Source organism: Echiichthys vipera (assembly GCF_963691815.1).
Source record: "Echiichthys vipera genome assembly, chromosome: 2".
Lineage (NCBI taxonomy): Eukaryota > Metazoa > Chordata > Actinopteri > Perciformes > Trachinidae > Echiichthys > Echiichthys vipera.
The window spans coordinates 4,817,697-4,831,324 of record NC_139827.1 but is presented as its reverse complement, the minus strand read 5'-3'; the positions used below and the strand labels follow the sequence as shown (position 1 = coordinate 4,831,324).

The window sequence follows — 13,628 nt, the reverse complement described above, 5'->3', positions numbered from 1 at the left end:
ACCCTACACTGATCTGAATTTTAGAGCCATGAATTACCTGACTTGTTCTTTTAGGAAGGAGAAACAGGAGTGGTAGATGAAAACTAAGGAAAAGCTTCAGATTTTACAAAGTTATTTAGCTGGAAACAGGAAGCGTGGAAAAGCTGGATGTCCGGTAGGCGTTACCCTACACTGATCTGAATTTTAGAGCCATGAATTACCTGACTTGTTCTTTTAGGAAGGAGAAATAGGAGTGGTAGATGAAAACTAAGGAAAAGCTTCAGATATTACAAAGTTATTTTGCTGGAAACAGGAAGCGTGGAAAAGCTGCATGTCCGGTAGGCGTTACCCTACACTGATCTGAATTTTAGAGCCATGAATTACCTGACTTGTTCTTTTAGGAAGGAGAAACAGGAGTGGTAAATCTAGCGTAGGGACATTGTTTTTTATGAATAGGCCCCCTCTCCCGTCTCCAGGGAGACACTTTCAACTTCTGGCAGTAGCCAACAGTGTGGGGCATAGAAAAGCCCACTATGGGGTCGCCAGGGGAAGACAACAGATGTTACTGATTAACTTTGCTCACAGACCCCTGAAGAAGTGTTTGCGGAGGGGAAAAAACAAAAGTTGGGACGCAATTAAAGTTTCACGTTGAGCAATATTTATTTGGAAAAATAGTCTTGGCTAATTCCTTCATTCAAAAACGGCAAAGGAGACGGTGACATGACAATTTGTACAGTACAATCCCTCTTAAATAACATTTTTCTTAATAAAAAAAAAAGTCCCATTGACCTGAAGTGCCTTTGCAAAATATCATCGTTATCAAAAAAAAAAGGAAAAAATTTAAATAATCATAACAAACATATCACAAATATACAATACAAAATAACACGGAATCATTAAATTAACTTAAATTAAATCATAGCTTTTTAAATCGTAACCTTTTTCTCGTTTTTTCTCCTTTCGTTATTTTACAAAAAAAGGACAATCTGTATAAAACAAAAAGTAACATTTTTTTTTTTTGAATTAATTCATTAAGACAAAGTTTTCGCGTCCCGGAGGACAAATGAAACAAAAAAAAAAAAAAAGAACAATACTATGTCATAAATGGTTTTGGAGGGGCTTCGGGGAAGAAAACGCACTTCAGCTTAACACAGTGATCAAGTATACATAGAGTCTTCACAGGTGTGGTGATGGGTGCACAGCCCACGTGAACAGCCCCGTGAAGAACAGGCCAGTATGGCCAAACATCCACCGTTTGATGCAGTTCCTGCGCTCAGCAACGGCGTGTGGGTTAGAGAAAAGGCCTGGGTGCAAATGTTGCAAAAACAAAAATCGTAGCGTCGCACGTCATCGCCACGAGACGGTGTCCGTTTATATTTCATTATTTATTTCTTTTTTTTTTACCCCCTCTCCCCTGATAAAAAGGCAGAACAGAAAGCTAAGTGGCAGTTTACTTTCAACCGTAAACTTTTTTATTTATTTATTTTTACCCCTGCCAGTTCTTATCCCACAGGCCGCCGCTGCCTGCGCTTATTTTCCAGTAGAGAACCAGCTCACTCTGAATATCAGTTAAACGTCTCAGTATCAGCAGCAGTCTCAAGGCGGGACACCTCCCCCTAGGGTTAGAGCAGCATCTGAAGGAGTATAAAAACTCTCCCATAGAGCAAATAAGCAACGGGCAGCCCATTGGTGGCTTGTTACACCTGAGGAGACACAAAGAAACAAAACAGCGTTAGTGTTTGTTGGCCGAAGGGGGCTGCAGGCACAAGTCTCGCTGACGCTTAAGAGGTAAAACGTACGAAACTCACCTCAGTTGCAATTATACATTCATCCTTTTCCTCTGACATCACAAACACAGATTTGTACTTGGTGTCCGCACATGCAGACAGTTCTGGGGCTTTCTTTTCTGATGCATCGCTTTAGGAAAGAAAGACAAAACCGTGTTAGTTTTTTATCGTTGGGGCGGCCTCGCTCTTACATTTAGCCTGAGAGACTAAATGTAAGACGCATGTAGGTTTGCGTACATGTGCATATGTTTACGGGAAGTGCATTAGGCTTCTACGGCGACTCATATTTACCATTTTAAACGTTTGCTGCGTTTCTCCTCAAACTCAAAAGAGTCCGAGGATTGGCACTTGTCTTCGCAGGCCGCCTCCAGCATGGCCTCTTTAGCCGCCTGCTCGTAGTTGACCTCTTGTACGAGGTTGTAGTCTGCGGGCGGATGGCGGCTCTTGTAGCTGCTCCTCCCCGGTGGAGATCCTTCATCGGGATCGCTGCTGCAGAAGTCCATCTTCTTGTTGATATTTTTGACGCCCGGCGTCGGCATCACGCTGACCGCCAGGTCCCTGTCACTGCGGTGACAGTTGTTAGTCAGGTTATTTATTGTCTCTCCCTCGCCGGCGGTTTCTGTTTGACCGCCGCGCTGGACTTTTGATCGGAAAAATCCAACGAGTACAGCGCATCCTGCCAGCAGCAGCAGCACCAGGGCCACACCGGACCCGACCGCCATCCAGGGCACCTCTGACCCGCGGATCGCAGCGTGCTCTGGAAGCAAGAACTGGCAGTTTCTGCCACCGTAGCCGGGAACACACGCGCAGACGTAGCGGCTGTTTCGCTCGTGGCAGGTGGCGCCATTGTGGCAAGGGTTGTGTTCACAGCGGCTGATGGGCGAGCTGCAGTTGCGGCCGGTGTAGCCCGGTGGGCAGGTGCAGGTGTAACCGTCAGGACCTTCCTGGCACGTCCCGCCGTTTTGACAAGGGTACATGGAACACTCTTCCCCGGTGTGGTCACAGTTCATGCCGGTGAAACCGTCTGGACACTGACACAGGTAGGAATTGACGAGATCCACGCAACGTGCACCTGAGAACAGAGATGAGGAGTGGTATAAATGTTTGGTCCCAACATTGGAATGACATAGCTACACCTCTCCGGGAGTAAAGACAGTTCCTACCGTTGGAGCAGGGGCCGGAGGTGCAGTGGTCAATCTTCTTCTCACAGTTGAACCCTGCGTATCCTGTGGGGCACTGGCAGAAGTAGCCTCCCTCAGGGTTGTCTGCACAGCGGCCACCGTTGGAGCAGGGCCCGTCGGCGCACGTCATGGCACTCAGCTCGCAGTTGTTGCCATAGAAACCGTGCGGGCAAGTGCAGGTATATGTGTTTTCCAAATCCTGCGGGGGAGAAAATAGATCAGGCTTGACATTAAGATCTCTCTTGCAACTGCAGTGAAGAAGTGGTAAAGACAGAAGAGATGGAAGAGAAGAGACAAGAAAGGCATGTTTGAGTCGCGTTCCAAGTTCATGTAAGAAGACCAAACACTTACGGCGCAGCTTCCTCCGTTGCGACAGGGGTTTCCAGCGCATTCGTTGACCTGGATCTCACAGCTGGCCCCAGTGAAGCCAGGCCTGCAGGAACAGGTGTAGCTGCCCTGGCCAGTGTTGCTACAAGTGGCTCCATTCATGCAGGGCTTGTGGTGGGTGCAGTAGTTGAGATCTGGAAAGACACATCGGCACATGTGGATTAGCCACAGCAAAACACATGGCAGGACAAACAGCAGCAGCAGCAACAGCAGCAGCAGCAGCAGCAGCGACAGATTGTCCTTTTTTGTCCTCTTGGCACACTTGACTCTTTCTCTCCTGCCAGTGTTTTTTTTTCGTTTCCTGAACCTCCTGTTCTCGCTATTCATCTCCAGACAACTGCTGCCCTGTTGTTGTTGTTTCTCTGGTTCTATCTTGATGCCGTTCCTCTCCCCATCTCTTGTCCCTTCACAGACTTTTTTGACTTTACTAAACAGTTTTCAAATGAAAGACCAAAGGAGAGGACACGCAGCCTCGAGATCCCGCGCCCAACTCAGCCTCAAGATGACCTTCTCCACTTCCTGCGCCCTATCGGCCTCTTCCCCATTAGCGTGGCTTCGGTGATGTACAGTTAAAGCAAACCCAGAAACAGTGATTCTGCAATTTCCTCAAAAGACGTGGAGGGATCGAGGAGAGGAATGTGCTTGAGAAAGTGAGATTTTCTCTGTTTTGTTGTATTCTTCACATTGAAATGTATTCACAGATTTCCTGACTTCCTGCAAAAAGTTCACTTTTAAGCCCAGATTCAACCCAGTCTTTGCACCACCCTATCAGTGCTCTCCCTGGTTCCTTTGCTTCCCTGTCTTCTCCTCCCCAAACCCTCATCACGCCTCTTCTCTTCTCACCTTGGTTGCAGAAGAGTCCCCCCCAGCCCTCCTGACAGTTGCACTGCCACGGCTGCTGGCAGGTCCCGTGGAGGCAGCCCGGATAACGAATGCACTCGTCGCAGTAGCGGCCTTTGAATCCCACTCTGCACCTGTTGTTGTCCAATTAGAGGAGGGAAACACCGGTCAGTCCACTCACATTACCTCATGTGTGTGTGTGTGTGTGTGTGTGTGTGTGTGTGTGTGTGTGTGTGTGTGTGTGTGTGTGTGTGTGTGTGTGTGTGTGTGTGTGTGTGTGTGTGTGTGTGTGTGTGTCCCACTAATTAATGAACGCCCCAGTGAACCGCTCCGGGGACACAACTTACTTGCACTCTCCAGGTTTCTCGCAGAAGCCGTGCTCTTCGTCGCAGCCCGGCAGGCAGATCGCTGCACAGGAAGAGAGAGGGAAACTTTTTAGACTTTTTAGATTTTTTTTTTATTGATATGAAACTTTTACAACCTAAATCTCCACAAAGTTATCAAACTTAAAGAAAGGGGGGGCTCCTAAACCATTCTTATGACCGTGGAAGAATGTTCTGCTCAACATAGTCCTGAGACAAAGGAAGGAGTGTGTGAATGTGTGTGTACCACAGAGAGTGTACATACACACACACACACACACACACACACACACACACACACGCACACACACACATAGACCCCCTCAACCCACCCCACCACCCTCTTTTTTTCTTCTTCGCTGCGGGTCAAAACTCTTTTATTCATTCTGTGCGCACACGCACGCACACACACACACACACACACACACACACACACACACACTCCCCTTAATGTCTCGGATTGGGGCAGATAAGAGTGGACAGCTGGCGAGTGTGTTGCCAGTGCGCGACAGCTGCTCCATTGTCTCCTCTCTGCCGGCAGCTGCCCACTTCAAACAATACCTCCCCCGCCTCGGCCAATCAGCGCCCGGCCCACTCCGAGAGTAACGAATCGGATGGTAGCATGTAAATTTATGGCACGCGTGAGATTATTCCCAAAAACTTTCCTTAGAATAAATCAAGTGGTCGTGTGTGTGTGTGTGTGGGTGTGTGGGAGGAGGAGGAGGAGGGGGTGCGCGTGGTGTTTACGCACAAGTTGCCTTCTAACGGCACTCGGAGGATCTGATTACAGACCCGAGACACAAATGAACTTTTTATCCATTTTCTATACTTCCAACAAATTGTGCTTTATCTTATTATCTCTGTATATTCACTCTAAAGCGGCTTCACTGTGTTTCATCCGAAGTGAAACGCTACAGATCCAACTTTGGTGTGATTTCAAACACATTTTAAGATGATCATTCCTTGAAGTTTCACCTCACACACACACACACACACGCTCCAGTAATAACAGTTTTCGGTTACTCACGTTCAGTGCAGTACTGTCCCTTCCACCCGGAGTCGCACACGATCTCCCCGCGCTCTCCGCAGGTGAAGTGGCCGAAGGCGTCGTCCCTGGGCCGGCAGAACACCGAGCAGCCGTCCCCGTAGTAGTGCTCGTCGCACACGAAGCGATACGAGTACTTAAGTTCCGTTCTGCCGCCGGTGTGCAGGTCCTGGGACCACTCCTCTCCCACCGTCAGATGCCTCTGGGTGGTCATGGTGCTGATAACGCGGTCTGGAATCTCTAAAGCGCACATGTGGGAGCGGATGGTGAAGGGTTAATGGATGGGGAAACTTGTGCGTAAAAATGTGCTTTTCAGATAATGAAAAAACGGAAGGGTGTTTATGTCCTACCTGTGGAGAGGTCGTCTTTGGAGTCGGTGTGTAATGCCTCGATGATCAGCGAGAAGGTCCCCTGGGAACACAAATGGCTTCGTGAGACAGGTGGCCAGCGGAGATGCGGCGATAACATCAAGCAAAGGCCCGAGGCGATTGTGCCGTACACACACTGCTCTGAATGCAAACTGCCAAACCCGATCCATTGAAACTAAATACCTGGAAACTTTTATGCGCTCTCAGCCCTGATGTTGTGCTCAGAAAAAATAGTGCCGCGGCGCGTTTTTTACGCACGGATTTGCCCCCTTAAAATTGGCGCGATTCCGCTGCCTTCACTTCTACTGTAGTGGAAATGGACGTGAATGGCTTGCACTTACCGGCCACGTGAAGCCGAAGTTAATCCTGATGGGGTTGCTGAATGAATTCTCCGGGATGACGTCGGGGACCTGGAACGAGTTGGAGCCGAGCACGGGCGTCACCGCGCCGCCGTAGGTGCACGGAGGCTCCGGGGAGGCGTTGGGCTGGTAGTGTTTAAGACAGATCCTGAAGAAGGTTTTACATTCGCACTGCTGCTGGAAAGACGAGACCAGGCCCCCCTTACAGCAGTTTTTGTTGCCCTGCACTCCCTTCTTGTTTAGGAACTCCTGTAACTTCAGCTCAAAAACTCCCGAACAAAACCCCTGCGGAGGGAAAGCAGCTTATTACCATCAAGTATACACACAGGTCCGCTCGTGTATGAGTGTGTGTGTGTGCTGTGGTGGGAGGGGAGGGAAGAGAGTGAGGGGGGGTGGTGATGGTTCATTGTTAGGAATAAATAGAGATTCAGTATCTTACCTGGCACAGCAACATGGACATGACGCCAAGAGTCAGCAGGATGACGCGCCCCATATTTAATAAATACATAATAAATAATAAATAAATAAAGTAAAGAGTCTCGGGGCTCGGCTTGTCCTCAGGGTGCCTCCTCCTGTTCAATCCCTCTGAGGAAGATGCATTGAGCACGTTTGCGTTCGCCTCACTGGGGTTTTCTCATCAACTGCTGCCGCTGTCAGCCGCGCCGCTCTCACTCATGTCCCGAGGAACACCAAAAAAAGGATAAATCCCAAAGCTTCAAAATGAAAAAATAAAAACCACAAAGGGCAAAGACGTGTGAAGTTGTGCTCAGTGTGGAATTGAAAAAACAAAAGCAAAAGAATGAGTCCTCCGGTTCCGTTATAAAGCGTTAATCCAGTGCGTAAAGAGAGAACAAATGGTTCCTTGTTGTTGTTGTTTTCTTAAGAAAGTGACAATTTTTTTTAGGAAGTAGCTTTTTTTGTGTGAAGGTCTTGGTCTAACCCAAGGACAGATTTGTCACTGGTCCAACATGCTTCCTTCTTCTTCCTCCTAATGTCTTTCCTCACTGTGAACTGTGCGTCTGTCTCCAGCCAAGGCCGCCTGCAGTCTGTTATATACGGCCTGACACATGCTATGGTAATAACATGCAAATGCACCCCCCCCCCTCCTCCCTCCCCTCCCCTCCACCTCCCCGACTTCACCTCCCAATCTGGCCCGGCTCTCCACAATGGGATCCCAATGCAAGTACCCCAACAGCCTCCTCTCCTTATTCCCCCCTGCAGCAGTGCAGCACACGCAGCGTTTAATATCTGAGCCCCAAATGGGGGGAGTGTGAAAGTATTTTCCACCAAATAGAAACGGAACCAAGAACAAATCTGTGTGAGAGTGAAAAGGATGATGTCAGATAACCTGTTGAGGAAACGTGACACACTAAAGCATCTACCTTTTCTTCAGTATAAGACCTTTCGTAAATGCGTAAATGCGTAAAGAGCGCACGTAGGACATCTGGAGAGAGGCTTAGGGGGAAATAATAGGACAATAATAAAGTGGACTTTTGGAGATCAGATAGTTTCCTTTCAAGTAAATTAAGTTTTAAGTCGAATTCAGTGGATTTGGGAGCACCGAACCCTTTTGGAGACTTTTCATTTCAAACTAAATGTAAAAAGTTCGGAGCAGCCACGTTTCCGTGTGACAGGATGTGACTGGCATGTGGCCGGGTGGGTTCCTCCAGCTGTTGTCCTCACTGGGACACACGTCTTTGTGTTCTTGGAGTCTTAAGATGTTTCGGGGTAAAGAGCCTTAAAAACAAACCCCCCGGAAAAAAAACCCAACCTGCTTGAAGTGGATTCAAAAGTTCTCAAGCAAAAAAAGAAGAAGAGAGGAAAAAAGAATGTCTCTCGGTCAAACCCTGACTCAGTTAATTGTTTACACCCCTCCCCCTCCTTATTCTCTTCCTCCTGCTTTTTCCTTCTCCCGCATACACACCCTCTACACTTTTTGGGTATTTCTGATTTCTGTGGGAAGAATTTAATGCTTTGAATCGACTCAAAAGACGAAAGAAGACATTCCTTGGCAGAGCTGTGAGGTGGTGAGGTAAACGACTTGAGGGGCTGGACTCCTGCTCTTCCATTTTGCTCTCCCCTTCCTCTGAGATGAAAAAGAAACACAACAAAAAACGCGTGTGCATGGATGTGAATGTATGTACGTGTGTGCGTGTGTTTGTGTGTGTGTGTGTGTGTGTGCAAAGGGGGGGAGCGCGCGCGCACCGGAGTCGCTCGCGTGGCCAACATGAGGGGGAACTTTTGTTATTGTGTGTGGTGAAGGAATAAGTTTGCTCTCTCTCTCTCTCTCTCTCTCTCTCTCTCTCTCTCTCTCGACCCCCCCCCCCCCAGCTGTATGGTAATTCAGCCAGCACCTGCTCTCCCCTCAATAACAGCGTGTGCGCGCTTCCCTTAGCTGAGCGCGCGTACACTCTCCCCTCCTCCGCACACACACGCACGCACGCACACACACACACACACACACACACACACACACACACACACACACACACACTTTTCACTTCACATCAAACAAACAACAATTTCCTGTATATTTTCTCTTTCTTCTTCGTCTTTTTTTTTTCTTTAAATTTGAAATCCAGTGAAGCACGAGGGAGGGAAAAAAGTCCAATTACGTGAAGGTGACGTGTGCACGTGCGTGTGCGCGCGCGCGTACGAATAATAAGCGCGAGGAGGGGGTTGTTTCTTAATTAGGTCGTTCATTAGAAGTGTGATTTTTTTTTCTTCTTCTATAACGGGCTACCCGACCGCGCGCGTACGCATTGCGTCACTGTGTTCAGATATGCGCGTCACGGGCTGCGGGTTTTCTCGGGCGTCTCTCCGGTGTCTCCCCGTTACCTGCCCCCCCCCCCACACACACACACACACACGCACACACACACACACATACACACCCACACACACACGCACGCACACACGCAGTGACACGCTTTCCCTTTCCCATCTTCACCCCTGACGTCAGTAACGCGGGGTCGATGCATCTGTAGTTACTTATTAGCTCCAATCAATGACAACAACAACAACAACAGCCCAACAGAGTCGGCCATTAATAAACCTGTCCGTCTCTCCTTTCACACCGGGCTGCTGTTCGAACCCAGCGCCGGCTGAACCGTGACCATCACAATTAAGTGACAAAACAAATCAATTATAGTCTCACCAAGAGAAAGGAAGGACTGCTCCGGTCCTTAAAGGGACAGTTGGGAATGTTTTACAGCTTCTGTTTGGTTTCAATACAGAACCAAACTCGACTGGACCTTTAATTCAGTTTGGATGAACTTATAATATGATGTGATATTACATGTTTGTAAAAACTAAGCTGGGGAAACTAAAATGATAAAGGTCTTCCCCAAAGTGAACTGAAGCTCAATCCTGTCTACGACTCATAAACAGCTCTTAATGCGTCATCAGTGCACTTTGTTTCTGTGCACTTGACCGCGGATGAACAAAAGTGACTAAAAGAGGCATCGGAATCTCAACAATACTGCAAAGAAACCAGACCAGAGACCGAACTGAAAGACCTCTGAGGTGAATTTGGAATCAAACTGAGCCAGGAGCTGAACCTGCAGATCAACAACAACAACAACAACAACAACAAAAAATCAACTCTGCCCAGTTTGGACCCAGTTGTCCCTACAGTGCATTTTCTCCTGACACCAAGATGCTGCTGGCTGAGCTCTGACTGTTTAACTAAAGTGCTACTGTAGGGGGCTGCTGTAGTTTAACTCCTGCCCACCAGTAGCTGTGCCAAACAAAAAAGGGTGACTCGGGGTCTGACTATTCATCCATTCTGTGCGCTTTAATTTCCATTGATTGTGAATGCAGGAGGGAGGGAGGAAGGGGGTCTTCAGTGAAGGACCACGACACGCCTTCAGACGCGGACAGACCCTTACAAGCCATCTGCCACTAACTACCCCCCCCCCCCCCCCCCTCCCTCCACATCCAGAAAACGACGTTTATTTCCCTGCTTCCCTCCCTCCCTCCCTCCTCCGGCCTGAAGCGCACGTCTCTATGCGCCTCTGTCCACCGGGCTCCGTCTACCCTCAACTGGAAGCATGTTAAAGGACCTGTAACGGTATGGGCCCTCCGGGGCCATATGGCGAGGGGGAAGCCAGGAGGTTTTTTTTTTTTTTTTTCCTTTTTTGGTCCCCGAAGAGGAGACACCACATGGTCACTCGTGGGAACGTAAACACGGCGCGCATCACACGATATCGATCATATGAAGCGGCGATTGGGGAGAGGGAGGAGGGAGGGGGGGGGGGGGGGACTACTGTGGGATGATCGATTGATTTTTTTTTACACTGATACCTCATCAGTTTAGGAAATATTGACGCATCTTCACACGAAGTGAAAGCTTCCCCCGCGGGTGGAGGAGCGCAGTGAGTTGAGTCTGTGGTGGTGCCAGACAGGGTTGGTGGTTCCATTCCCTGACTAACGCAGACCAACACTGCCGGGGTTGGATGGAGATGAGAGGGGGAGGAGGAGGAGGGGGGAAAGGAGGAGGAGGGGAGCGAGGGGTGTCTTATAGAGGCCACTCGTGCTAAACTCAAGGAAATGGCAGGTTTTGAATCAGCACTTTCTCAGGAGATGCTTTTACGCACGCCTCCCCGAGCCCCGAGTGATGATGACGCACAGAAAAACTGTCGTTAACGTGATGGAAAATAAATGAAATAATCACACTGACAATTGAAATGATGCCATGATACTGTGTGGTGAGTGTGTGGGTGCTTTTAATTCAATTTGAATTGAATGCATCTTTATAGGATATCTGCCACTATGTGACGTATCATCTTTAAAGTGGAATTATCCGAGTCCCGGGGTCCAAGACCAGACCCGGACCGTCTCTCTGTCTGTCTGGTTCGCCCGTTTTACCTGCTGTAACGCAGAGATCAACAGGCTCCTTTTGTGTCCAGATCAGATTACTGTGGCCAGCTGCTGGAAGAGGGGGCCACAGGCCAGATCCGCGGCTCCCCAGGGCTCTCTAGGGCTCCGCGAGGCTCCCCACGGCTTCCCACGGCTCATCGAGGCTCCCGGTCCGGGCTGCTGTCTCATTTGCATACGTTGCTGTTACTGGAGACGTGCTGAGCTTAAGTTTATGGGAAGAGTGCCGCCGTAATTACGTGGGGGGCCCAGGGACGCGCCTATAAGTGTGTGCGTGTGTGTGTGTGTGTGTGTGTGTGTGTGTGTGTGTGTGTGTGTGTGTGTGTGTGTGTGTGTGTGTGTGTGTGTGTGTGTGTGTGTGTGTGTGTGTGTGTGTGTGTGTGTGTGTGCGCGCGTGTGCTTGTGTGGTTGTATTATAAGTGTGTGTGAGAAGGGAGGGGGTGTTGCGTGTGCTTGTGTGTGTGTGTGTGTGTGTGTGTGCGCGCGCGTGTGTGTGTGGGTGTGTGTGTGTGTGCAGAGACACTGGGGACCTAAGGGGGAGGTAAAAAAAAAAAGAAAGAGAGCTGTACGTGGCCAGTCGCGTGCCAATGTTTATGAAAACACATCTGCCACGCACCCCGGGGTGACGCACCACAACATACGCGGGTCCCTATGAATAAAATCGATAATTCACCATCTGATACTGTGCGCGACACGTTTACCCACAACAGACAGTGAAGTTAGTGCTGCCGAGAGACCAAAGTGCTGAAATGATGATGATCTAAAGGGTTAAACAAACATCAACACAGCACTTCATGAATGTAGTGCGTTATAAGGTTATTATGGGATAAAAACACAGCATTGGTTTTTCAGGTTCCTCTTAGAATACTGTAGAGACATTATATGGATACATATTGGAAATTTAAAAAACTAAGTGGTCAACAATAAGGTCATCGTGAGCTCCATGAGTGTCACTTAAGTTTGGGTAAAATATAACATGTATAACATCCTACTAAAGTACCTTCAAGTGTAATTCCAGCGTAAAATCATTCCATGGTGTTTTTCGGCACTTACATACGACAAATAATCCATACAGACAGTTTTTTTTTCGTTTATCAACTAGTAACGGAGAAGTCCCGGAGAGTTGCCAACAGCCGAACGTGGCTAACAGTGATTAGCTTGGGGCAGTAAGGTGAAGGCATTAAAACGTCTTCTTTTAACCACTAATTCTGCTCAAAAATAACAGCAAACCTCTGCAGCAGCATGAGAAGAGTCCTCACACATAAAACAAAGCACCAATGGGCTCCTTCCTTTGGGATTGACTTTGGTAATCCACTTGAATGGACTTTACTATGAGAGGAGCTGGTACAGGGGCCAGTAGGTAAGTCTTTCAAAACACCACGTTGCTGTTCAGAGTGTTTTACCTGAGAAGAATAACTGGTGCAGCTAGATCATTCTCCAGTGCTGTGTGGAGATAGGTCTGTAAGCGTGGGACTATAATCATTTGGATCCTCTGACTTTTCATCTAGTGACATCATCCCCCAGTCAACATTAGATACTTCAGTTCATTGCGAAATATACAGTTCAGCCAGTCCTGAAGGGCCTCAAGCGGACTTCCAGAGACTTCCAGAGACTTCCAGAGACTTTCAGAGACTTTCAGCCTCTATAGCGTGACTGTAGACTCTTTGTTTTCATTTTTCACCTGTGATTTACAGGAAATGGGCGCCACACAAGATAACAATCCTTACATGATTGTTTGTGAAAATAAAAGTGGACCTGAGGATGAGCGCACTAAGCTCTTTACGTTGAGAATAAAACACCCTTCTCTTCTATCCTCAAAGCAATTTAATCATCTGACAAGCCTGGTCCTGGTCCTGGTCCAGGTCCTGGTCCAGGTCCTGGTCCAGCCTGGTCCTGGTCCAGGTCCTGTTCCAGTCCCAGCCTGGTCCGATGTGTACATGAACTGATGAAGCCTCTTGGATGAGAGGTGAAACGTCTTCCTAGACAAATAACCAAGTCCAGTTGCTTTTGACTGAAATTGCTTTGTGGATAACGACGACCTGGACACATGAGGACATTCACAGGCCCCTTCTCTTCTACTGAACTTTTGATGCACAGTCACTTGTATCATAAACACTAGGGAGCTGCGATGATGAGTCAATTTGTTGTCAACTATTACATTTAATAATTGTTTTCAGTCATTTTCAAGAAAAGTCCAATTCCTCTGTTTTCAGCTTCCTAAATGGGATATTTTCCGATTTCTTTCCTCCTCTGTGACAGGAAGCTGAATATCTTTGAGTTGTGGACAAAACAAGACATTTGAGGACGTCGTCGTGGACGTTGGGAAGCACTGATCCACATTTTTCTGTGTTTCGTATCGTTGAACATCTCACTGGACACTCATCTGCACCTCTAACGACCTCTGTTTTCAGGTTTTCCAGCAGATTTTGGATCGTGTCCGCA

The 13,628-nt window shown here is 48.2% G+C and overlaps 1 protein-coding gene across 1 annotated transcript; it reads right to left on the bottom strand.

Moving 5' to 3' along the window:
* Positions 1-1,676: 1,676 nt before the first annotated feature.
* dla (deltaA) lies at positions 1,677-6,816 on the bottom strand (the record flags this gene model as incomplete). Its single annotated transcript, XM_083936482.1, has 11 exons — positions 1,677-1,682; positions 1,788-1,896; positions 2,058-2,838; positions 2,930-3,146; positions 3,299-3,468; positions 4,178-4,308; positions 4,522-4,582; positions 5,564-5,821; positions 5,932-5,992; positions 6,291-6,593; positions 6,748-6,816. 11 exons carry the CDS (start codon positions 6,814-6,816, stop codon positions 1,677-1,679), a joined length of 2,166 nt encoding a protein of 721 aa, XP_083792608.1.
* Between the last annotated feature and the right edge of the window lie 6,812 nt (positions 6,817-13,628).